The sequence below is a fragment of the Pseudoliparis swirei genome, chromosome 8 (assembly GCF_029220125.1).
Source record: "Pseudoliparis swirei isolate HS2019 ecotype Mariana Trench chromosome 8, NWPU_hadal_v1, whole genome shotgun sequence".
In the NCBI taxonomy this organism is placed as follows: domain Eukaryota; kingdom Metazoa; phylum Chordata; class Actinopteri; order Perciformes; family Liparidae; genus Pseudoliparis; species Pseudoliparis swirei.
This window is the reverse complement of record NC_079395.1, coordinates 24,005,004-24,017,128: the sequence shown is the minus strand read 5'-3', so window position 1 is coordinate 24,017,128 and position 12,125 is coordinate 24,005,004. Positions and strand designations below refer to the sequence as shown.

General features: G+C 39.7%; 1 protein-coding gene across 1 annotated transcript in view; it reads left to right on the top strand.

The window, feature by feature from the left end:
* Positions 1–7,105: 7,105 nt before the first annotated feature.
* LOC130197876 (xenotropic and polytropic retrovirus receptor 1 homolog) overlaps positions 7,106–12,125 on the top strand; it is a 60,167-nt gene continuing 55,147 nt past the window's right edge. Inside the window, exon 1 of the mRNA XM_056420841.1 lies at positions 7,106–9,694. Coding sequence (XP_056276816.1) covers positions 9,626–9,694 — 69 coding nt within the window. The 5' untranslated portion in view covers positions 7,106–9,625. The remainder of the gene's footprint in view (positions 9,695–12,125) is intronic.

The window sequence follows — 12,125 nt, the reverse complement described above, 5'->3', positions numbered from 1 at the left end:
TCAGCTTCATAGAGGTGACCCCGGCTGACCCCAGCTCATAGAGGTGACCCCGCTGACCCCAGCTTCATAGAGAGTGACCCCAGCTGACCCCAGCTTCATAGAGGTGACCCCGCTGACCCCAGCTTCATAGAGGTGACCCCGCTGACCCCAGCTTCAGAGGTGACCCCGCTGACCCCAGCTTCATAGAGGTGACCCCGCTGACCCCAGCTTCATAGAGGTGACCCAGCTGACCCAAGCTTCATAGAGGTGACCCACGCTGACCCCAGCTTCATAGAGGTGACCCCAGCTTCATAGAGGTGACCCCTGCTGACCCCAGCTTCATAGAGGTGACCCCCGCTGACCCCAGCTTCATAGAGGTGACCCCCGCTGGCCCCAGCTTCATAGGTGACCCCTGCTGACCCCAGCTTCATAGAGGTGACCCCCGCTGACCCCAGCTTCATAGAGGTGACCCCTGCTGACCCCAGCTTCATAGAGGTGACCCCTGCTGACCCCAGCTTCACAGAGGTGACCCCAGCTTCATAGAGGTGACCCCTGCTGACCCCAGCTTCATAGAGGTGACCCCAGCTTCATAGAGGTGACCCCTGCTGACCCCAGCTTCATAGAGGTGACCCCTACTGACCCCAGCTTCATAGAGGTGACCCCCGCTGACCCCAGCTTCATAGAGGTGACCCCCGCTGACCCCAGCTTCACAGAGGTGACCTCCGCTGACCTCAGCTTCATAAAGGTGACCCCTGCTGACCCCAGCTTCATAGAGGTGACCCCCGCTGACCCCAGCTTCATAGAGGTGACCCCAGCTGACCCCAGCTTCATAGAGGTGACCACAGCTGACCTCAGCTTCATAGAGGTGACCCCTGCTGACCCCAGCTTCATAGAGGTGACCCCCGCTGACCCCAGCTTCATAGAGGTGACCCCTGCTGACCCCAGCTTCATAGAGGTGACCCCAGCTGACCTCAGCTTCATAGAGGTGACCCCCGCTGACCCCAGCTTCATAGAGGTGACCCCAGCTGACCCCAGCTTCATAGAGGTGACCCCCGCTGACCCCAGCTTCATAGAGGTGACCCCCGCTGACCCCAGCTTCATAGAGGTGACCCCAGCTGACCCCAGCTTCATAGAGGTGACCCCCGCTGACCCCAGCTTCATAGAGGTGACCCCCGCTGACCTCAGATAGAGGTGACCTGACCCCAGCTGACCTCAGCTTCATAGAGGTGACCCCCGCTGACCTCAGCTTCATAGAGGTGACCCCCGCTGACCCCAGCTTCATAGAGGTGACCCCCGCTGACCCCAGCTTCATAGAGGTGACCCCAGCTGACCCCAGCTCATAGAGGTGACCCAGCTGACCTCAGCTTCATAGAGGGACCCCGCTGACCTCAGCTTCATAGAGTGACCTCAGCCTGACCCCAGCTTCATAGAGGTGACCCCAGCTGACCCCAGCTCATAGAGGACCCCGCTGACCCCAGCTCATAGAGGTGACCCTGACCCCAGCTTCATAGAGGTGACCCCCCAGCTCATAGAGGTGACCCCAGCTGACCCCAGCTTCATGGTGACCCCCTGACCCCAGCTTCATAGAGAGCTGACCCCAGGAGGTGACAGCTGACTCATAGAGGTGACCCCGCTGACCTCATAGAGGTGACAGCTTCCAGTGGATTATGAACACCTCATTTGGTGAGGGACTGTGATCATATGTATTGATGTGTAATCGTATGTATTGATATGTGATCATATGTATTGATGTGTAATCATATGTATTGATGTGTAATCGTATGTATTGATGTGTAATATATTGATGTGTGTATTGATATATGTATTGATGTGTAACGTATGTATTGATATGTAATCGTATGTAATCATATGTATTGATGTGTAATCATATGTATTGATGTGTAATCGTATGTATTGATGTGTAATCGTATGTATTGATATGTAATCGTATGTATTGATATGTAATCGTATGTATTGATATCTAATCGTATGTATTGATGTGTAATCGTATGTATTGATATGTAATCGTATGTATTGATATGTAATCGTATGTATTGATGTGTAATCGTATGTATTGATATGTAATCATATGTATTGATGTGTAATCATATGTATTGATATGTAATCGTATGTATTGATGTGTAATCATATGTATTGATATGTAATCGTATGTATTGATATGTAATCATATGTATTGATGTGTAATCGTATGTATTGATATGATCATATGTATTGATATGTAATCATATGTATTGATATGTAATCATATGTATTGATGTGTAATCATATGTATTGATATGTAATCATATGTATTGATATGTAATCATATGTATTGATATGTAATCGTATGTATTGATGTGTAATCATATGTATTGATATGTAATCATATGTATTGATGTGTAATCATATGTATTGATATGTAATCGTATGTATTGATATGTAATCATATGTATTGATATGTAATCGTATGTATTGATGTGTAATCATATGTATTGATATGTAATCATATGTATTGATATGTAATCATATGTATTGATATGTAATCGTATGTATTGATATGTGATCATATGTATTGATATGTAATCATATGTATTGATATGTAATCATATGTATTGATGTGTAATCATATGTATTGATATGTAATCATATGTATTGATGTGTAATCATATGTATTGATATGTAATCATATGTATTGATATGTAATCATATGTATTGATGTGTAATCATATGTATTGATATGTAATCGTATGTATTGATATGTAATCATATGTATTGATATGTAATCATATGTATTGATATGTAATCATATGTATTGATATGTAATCATATGTATTGATGTGTAATCATATGTATTGATATGTAATCATATGTATTGATGTGTAATCATATGTATTGATATGTAATCATATGTATTGATGTGTAATCATATGTATTGATATGTAATCATATGTATTGATATGTAATCATATGTATTGATATGTAATCATATGTATTGATGTGTAATCATATGTATTGATATGTAATCGTATGTATTGATATGTAATCATATGTATTGATATGTAATCATATGTATTGATGTGTAATCATATGTATTGATATGTAATCGTATGTATTGATATGTGATCATATGTATTGATGTGTAATCATATGTATTGATGTGTAATCATATGTATTGATATGTAATCATATGTATTGATATGTAATCGTATGTATTGATGTGTAATCGTATGTATTGATATGTAATCGTATGTATTGATGTGTAATCATATGTATTGATATGTAATCGTATGTATTGATATGTGATCATATGTATTGATATGTAATCATATGTATTGATGTATAATCATATGTATTGATATGTAATCGTATGTATTGATGCGTGATCATATGTATTGATATGTAATCATATGTATTGATGTGTAATCATATGTAATCATATGTTTTGATGTGTAATCATATGTATTGATATGTAATCGTATGTTTTGATGTGTAATCATATGTATTGATATGTAATCGTATGTATTGATATGTAATCATATGTTTTGATGTGTAATCATATGTATTGATATGTAATCGTATGTATTGATATGTGATCATATGTATTGATATGTAATCATATGTATTGATATGTAATCATATGTATTGATGTGTAATCATATGTATTGATATGTAATCGTATGTATTGATGTGTAATCATATGTATTGATATGTAATAATATGTATTGATATGTAATCGTATGTATTGATATGTGATCATATGTATTGATATGTAATCGTATGTATTGATATGTAATCGTATGTATTGATGTGTAATCATATGTATTGATGTGTAATCATATGTATTGATATGTAATCGTATGTATTGATATGTGATCATATGTATTGATATGTAATCATATGTATTGATGTGTAATCATATGTATTAATATGTAATCATATGTATTGATGTGTAATCATATGTATTAATATGTAATCATATGTATTGATGTGTAATCATATGTATTGATATGAAATCATATGTATTGATGTGTAATCATATGTATTGATATGTAATCATATGTATTGATGTGTAATCATATGTATTGATATGTAATTGTATGTATTGATATGTAATCGTATGTATTGATGTGTAATCGTATGTATTGATATGTAATCATATGTATTGATATGTAATCGTATGTATTGATATGTAATCGTATGTATTGATGTGTAATTGTATGTATTGATATGTAATCATATGTATTGATGTGTAATCGTATGTATTGATGTGTAATCATATGTATTGATATGTAATCATATGTATTGATATGTAATCATATGTATTGATATGTGATCATATGTATTGATATGTAATCATATGTATTGATGTGTAATCATATGTATTGATATGTAATCGTATGTATTGATATGTGATCATATGTATTGATGTGTAATCGTATGTATTGATGTGTAATCATATGTATTGATGTGTAATCATATGTTGATATGTAATCATATGTATTGATGTGTAATCATATGTTGATATGTAATCATATGTATTGATATGTGATCATATGTCTTGATATGTAATCGTATGTATTGATATGTGATCATATGTATTGATATGTAATCATATATATTGATGTATAATCATATGTATTGATATGTAATCGTATGTATTGATGTGTGATCATATGTATTGATATGTAATCATATGTATTGATATGTAATCATATGTATTGATATGTAATCATATGTATTGATGTGTAATCATATGTATTGATATGTAATCGTATGTATTGATATGTGATCATATGTATTGATATGTAATCATATGTATTGATATGTAATCATATGTATGTATTGATATGTAATCATATGTATTGATGTGTAATCATATGTATTGATATGTAATCATATGTATTGATATGTAATCATATGTATTGATGTGTAATCATATGTATTGATATGTAATCGTATGTATTGATATGTAATCATATGTATTGATATGTAATCATATGTATTGATATGTAATCGTATGTATTGATGTGTAATCATATGTATTGATATGTAATCATATGTATTGATATGTAATCGTATGTATTGATATGTAATCATATGTATTGATATGTAATCATATGTATTGATGTGTAATCATATGTATTGATATGTAATCATATGTATTGATATGTGATCATATGTATTGATATGTAATCATATGTATTGATATGTAATCATATGTATTGATGTGTAATCATATGTATTGATGTGTAATCATATGTATTGATATGTAATCGTATGTATTGATATGTAATCATATGTATTGATATGTAATCGTATGTATTGATGTGTAATCATATGTATTGATATGAAATCATATGTATTGATGTGTAATCATATGTATTGATATGTAATCATATGTATTGATATGTGATCATATGTATATGTATTGATATGTAATCATATGTATTGATATGTAATCATATGTATTGATATGTAATCATATGTATTGATATGTAATCGTATGTATTGATATGTGATCGTATGTATTGATATGTAATCATATGTATTGATGTGTAATCGTATGTATTGATGTGTAATCATATGTATTGATGTTTAATCATATGTATTGATGTGTAATCGTATGTATTGATATGTAATCGTATGTATTGATGTGTAATCGTATGTATTGATATGTAATCGTATGTATTGATATGTAATCATATGTATTGATGTGTAATCATATGTATTGATATGTAATCGTATGTATTGATATGTAATCATATGTATTGATGTGTAATCGTATGTATTGATATGTAATCATATGTATTGATGTGTAATCATATGTATTGATATGTAATCGTATGTATTGATATGTAATCATATGTATTGATATGTGATCATATGTATTGATATGTAATCGTATGTATTGATATGTGATCATATGTATTGATATGTAATCATATGTATTGATATGTAATCATATGTATTGATATGTGATCATATGTATCTATATTAATCTATGTATTGATATTCATCTGGTCACATGACATCTATTGTTCATCTGGTATCTATTGACATCTATATCTATTGTTCATCTAGTCACATGACATCTATTGTTCATCTGGTCACATGACATCTATTGTTCATCTGGTCACATGACATCTATTGTTCATCTAGTCACATGGCATCTAGTGTCAATGACATCTATTGTTCATCTGGTCACATGACATCTATTGTTCATCTGGTCACATGACATCTATTGTTCATCTAGTCACATGACATCTATTGTTCATCTAGTCACATGACATCTATTGTTCATCTGGTCACATGACATCTATTGTTCATCTGGTCACATGACATCTATTGTTCATCTAGTCACATGACATCTATTGTTCATCTGGTCACATGACATCTATTGTTCATCTGGTCACATGACATCTATTGTTCATCTAGTCACATGACATCTATTGTTCATCTAGTCACATGACATCTATTGTTCATCTGGTCACATGACATCTATTGTTCATCTGGTCACATGACATCTATTGTTCATCTGGTCACATGACATCTATTGTTCATCTGGTCACATCTATTGTTCATCTGGTCACATGACATCTATTGTTCATCTGGTCACATGACATCTATTGTTCATCTGGTCACATGACATCTATTGTTCATCTGGTCACATGACATCTATTGTTCATCTGGTCACATGACATCTATTGTTCATCTGGTCACATGACATCTATTGTTCATCTGGTCACATGACATCTATTGTTCATCTGGTCACATGACATCTATTGTTCATCTGGTCACATGACATCTATTGTTCATCTGGTCACATGACATCTATTGTTCATCTGGTCACATGACATCTATTGTTCATCTGGTCACATGACATCTATTGTTCATCTGGTCACATGACATCTATTGTTCATCTGGTCACATGACATCTATTGTTCATCTGGTCACATGACATCTATTGTTCATCTGGTCACATGACATCTATTGTTCATCTGGTCACATGACATCTATTGTTCATCTGGTCACATGACATCTATTGTTCATCTGGTCACATGACATCTATTGTTCATCTGGTCACATGACATCTATTGTTCATCTGGTCACATGACATCTATTGTTCATCTAGTCACATGACATCTATTGTTCATCTGGTCACATGACATCTATTGTTCATCTAGTCACATGACATCTATTGTTCATCTGGTCACATGAAATCTATTGTTCATCTGGTCACATCTATTGTTCAACTGGTCACATGACATCCAATGTTCATCTGGTCACATCTATTGTTCATCTGGTCACATGACATCTATTGTTCATCTGGTCACATGACATCTATTGTTCATCTGGTCACATGACATCTATTGTTCATCTGGTCACATGACATCTATTGTTCATCTGGTCACATGACATCTATTGTTCATCTTGTCACATGACATCTATTGTTCATCTGGTCACGACATCTATTGTTCATCTAGTCACATCTATTGTTCATCGAGTCACATGACATCTATTGTTCATCTAGTCACATCTATTGTTCATCTAGTCACATGACATCTATTGTTCATCTAGTCACATCTATTGATCATGTGGTCACATGACATCTATTGTTCATCTGGTCACATGACATCTATTGTTCATCTGGTCACATGACATATATTGTTCATCTGGTCACATGACATCTATTGTTCATCTAGTCACATGACATCTATTGTTCATCTGCTCACATGACATCTATTGTTCATCTGGTCACATGACATCTATTGTTCATCTAGTCACATGACATCTATTGTTCATCTGGTCACATGACATCTATTGTTCATCTGGTCACATGACATCTATTGTTCACCTGGTCACATGACATCTATTGTTCATCTAGTCACATGACATCTATTGTTCATCTGGTCACATGACATCTATTGTTCATCTGGTCACATGACATCTATTGTTCATCTGGTCACATGACATCTATTGTTCATCTTGTCATATGACATCTATTGTTCATCTGGTCACATGACATCTATTGTTCATCTGGTCACATGACATCTATTGTTCATCTGGTCACATGACATCTATTGTTCATCTAGTCATATGACATATATTGTTCATCTGGTCACATGACATCTATTGTTCATCTGGTCACATGACATCTATTGTTCATCTGGTCACATGACATCTATTGTTGTGTCCATCCTGGAGAGGGATCCTCCTCTCTTGCTCTCCTGAAGGGTTCTTCACTTTTCCCCCCTGAATTTTGTTTGCTATTTCTTGGGAATTGTTCCTGATCTGATGTGAGGTCAAAGGTCAGGGATGCCGTATGTGTACAGATTGTAAAGCCCTCTGAGGATAATGTGTAATCTGTGATATTGGGCTATACAAAATCAACTGAATTGAATTTAACAAAGCTTGTGACCGGGTCACGTTTAATGTTGTGACCAGCTGAACTCTTGGAGAGGTGTAATAGAAATAGCCTCTGCCAGTGATATCAGGAGCAAATACAGTTTTCGTATGATTTTGATCCTTCAGGAGATATTTAATTCATGGACGCAAGTTAATCATTACGATACAAATGCCATTCAGGTAGGCTACACACCTGTTGATGAGCAGTGGCTGATCTCAAGTGTGCTGTTTGTTATTTTAAAAGGCTTTGTCTATAGGTAGTAGTTATTCATTTCCAACTTTACACCCACAAATATAAATGATAAATCCCCATTAGCTCCTTGTGGGATACTTATTGTAGCTACATTATTCTACCAAGTCGTTTCTGCTTATGATGGATCTTGTGACGGCACGAGCACCCCCAGTGGCCAGAAAGGGGAACTCTCCGTCTGAATCGAGTCCGTCACAAAAAAGACAATCAACGTAATTTCTCGCCACGGTGGCTGGCGACCTCACATGTGACGTTCATGAATCATCGGAATACAGAGCTTTAATAACGACAGCGTTTTGTCCCCTGATATATCAGATATAACCCGAGTGAAAGAGGAACAACACGCAGCTGTATCAATGCCGAGTTATCCGGAGCAAGAATCAGCCACTACGGCTACTTTTTAATTCATATATGAAAGTGAAATTGAGTGAATCAGGAGCGGATATACAGCGAAGACTGAGTCGCTGTGTGTCGCCCATTGTTCCGCCATCAGGGTGAACACCACCCGGTTACCCGGCCTCTCTGGGTGGCCCCCGGGAGGAGGGCCGCACCTCCCGGATCCCCAGCAGCGTTCATGTGCGCGCCGCACTGGGACGTCGTGATATTTCTAACTGCACCTGAAGGCAGCGCGAGGCGGGGAGGTGGGGCGAGAAGTGGAGGCTGAGCAACAGCGAGAGGAGGGGGAAGAGCGCGAGACCCAGCCGCTCGCGCACAGTGGGCTTGTTTACCGTTTACTGTTTACAGCTCACGTTAACCGCCAGTGTGCGACATTGGCGCAGCAGCAAACGGCTCAGAGGCATGTCGCTCCCGGTCCGCCCGCAGCGGCTCTAACGGCTGCCCGGTTACCGACGGAACCTCCCCGCCTTCACCGCGCGGCATGATCCGCGGATGACACTCTGCGGGTGAACGTGAGGGCGAAACCTCCCGCCGCTCGGGGGACCTGCTGCTCCCGGTTCTCTGCGAACCCACCGGGACCACCGGGCCGCCGCCATGAAGTTCACGGAGCATCTCTCGGCTCACATCACGCCGGAGTGGAGGAAGCAGTACATCCAGTATGAGGTGAGCTAGCTGCTAGCCGCCGCGATGGCGACGCGCCGGGTTCATGTGCTCAGCCGGGTGAGCTGCGTCCCGCTCCTCTCCCGCTCCTCTCCCGCTCCTCTCCCGCTCCTCTCCCGCTAGCTAGCAGCGCTGCAGGTCCCTCAGACCCGGTCCGGCTGAGTCATCATTTACTGACTCAGTGACGTCAGACCACCATCCCGCCTCAGCGCGTGGGGTCCGTCGTGAGGCCCTCGGGTCACCGTGTGACCTGTGACCCTTGCAGGCCTCTCCTCTGTGAGCCAGGACCTCCAGCTGAAGCTTTACGTCTGCCTCAGGGTTCCCAGTGTTCCCAGTGTTCAGCGTGTGAACACACTGGTACTCCACGCTTCTGGCAAGCGTGTGCACTGGCAGTACTAGGACATCAGATATACACGGTGCTGATCCTGAGGGGATGGCAGGTCTTATGTAAGTGTTATTAAAGCTATATCTGGTTTATTGGGCGACCTTCAGACCTCTAGTAACACAGCCGGTCTGTCCAGCTCACCATCTGATTAGTCCTCAGCTGGTCACCTCCACCGGTTCCTAAAGCTTCTCAAAGGCTTTCTTTGGAGTTTCCTTGACCAGTTCTTTTGACCAGTGAACTATTTGGCAGAGTTATGTGATCGCCGGCCAACTTCCACAAATTCAAAAGCTGCAGGACCAAGTTCAACGACCACTCGCCTCCATGGACTCTGGTGATTACGACATTTCCCAGTGCACCGGGTTCTGCCTCCAGCTCTGTGGCGTGGGTCTGCAGTACCACGCTCTAATGGGGTCACGCCAGAGTTATGTATTGACTTGGACTCACAAGAATTGATCATGTTGATAGAAAAACACTACCACTTGAGAACAAGTGTTTGTATGGCTTTACTGGTGCACTGCTGCAGTGGTGTGTTCCTTTAACGGTGGGAAGAATCACAATGTCGGCTATCGGTAGAGCATACTTGGTAGTCGCAGCCCATCCCAATAAACCCGTATAAATAAGCTATGAAGTTGCATCAAGAGGTGAAATGTGCTCCGTCGGGCTGTAGGGACGGTGTAGATGTTGCATTCTGCTCCCAGGGCTTCTCCCCCTCTCGGCTCCAGGAGCAGCAGGACCTGCCTTGTTTGGTGGTTGCAGTATTCTCATCAGTCATAAGTCATCACGGGGCTCTGCATACGGCCACAGCTCAGGGTGACTGCAGCAGGCCCGGAGTCAGCATACCTGCATGTAATGTTGGGCAGGAAGGTAGTCTGGAATATATATATATATATATTTGTATTTATATAATATATTTATATTTTTATATAATATGTAATATATATATATATAAAATATTTATATGTATGTAGATTTTTTTTGCATATTTGTCACACTTGTATGATTCAGATCATCAAACACATTTTAATGTTGGACAAAGAAATAAATGATTTCATTTATGAAGCAATCCACACCTACCTGGGCTTATGTGAGAAGGTAATTGCCTCCCCAACCTAATGACTGGTTGCGCCTCCCTTTGGCGGCAACAACTGCAATCGAGCGCTTGCAGTAAGTGACGATCAGTGTCCGTCGCTGTGGAGGAGTCGTGGTCTCTGCAGACCCACTGGATGCTGTGGAGATCAACGTCTTGATTCAGCTCAGGCCACAGCCTCTCTTTGACAGAGTCTTTGACCACTCCTAAACCAACGCAACTGGACGCACACCTTCCAAAAAGATAAACTTTTATCCCGTCCGTCCACAGAAAGTCTCCCCCAAAGTCTCGTGGATCAACAAGATGTTTTTTGGCCAATGTGAGAGGAGTCTTTGTGTTCTGTGAGGTCAGCAGTGACCTTGGAACTCTCCCATGATGTGTCTTTCACATTGTTGAGTCGTGACCACGCACCTTGGCGGAGGCCAGTGAGGGGTGCCGGTCTTTGGATGTTGTTCTGGGGTCTTCCATGACCTCCTGGATGAGTCCTGGGTAGACCAGCCCCTCCTGGGTAGTGGCTCTCCCCTTGGCTCGTCGTCCCAAGGCCTCACAGGGCGTTGGAACCCTTTACAGACAGAGACGCGTTGCCTTTGGGTCTCATCTGTTCTTGAACTTCTTTAGACGATGTGCTGCTTTGTGAGATCTTTTCTTCTTTTGAGAGCCTGCTTCACGTTGTCAGACCCGTTCTATTGAAGTGATCTATAGATCCAACAGGTCTGGCAGTGTTCAGCCTCCTGAAATGTAGCTCTGCTTTCCAGAAGACGTGTTTTAATCAGTCACTCATGACTTATCAGAATGAGATCATTAAAACTGCATTTTGTAGAGGGGGACAAAATACTCGTTCACAGCGATGTACGTTTATAGATGCATACATGCATACCTTTCATTATCAATCGGTTCATTCGTTGATCTTCATGGTTCTTCATTCAGTATGAAGCGGAGCAAAGGTTTTGGGCTCAACTTCA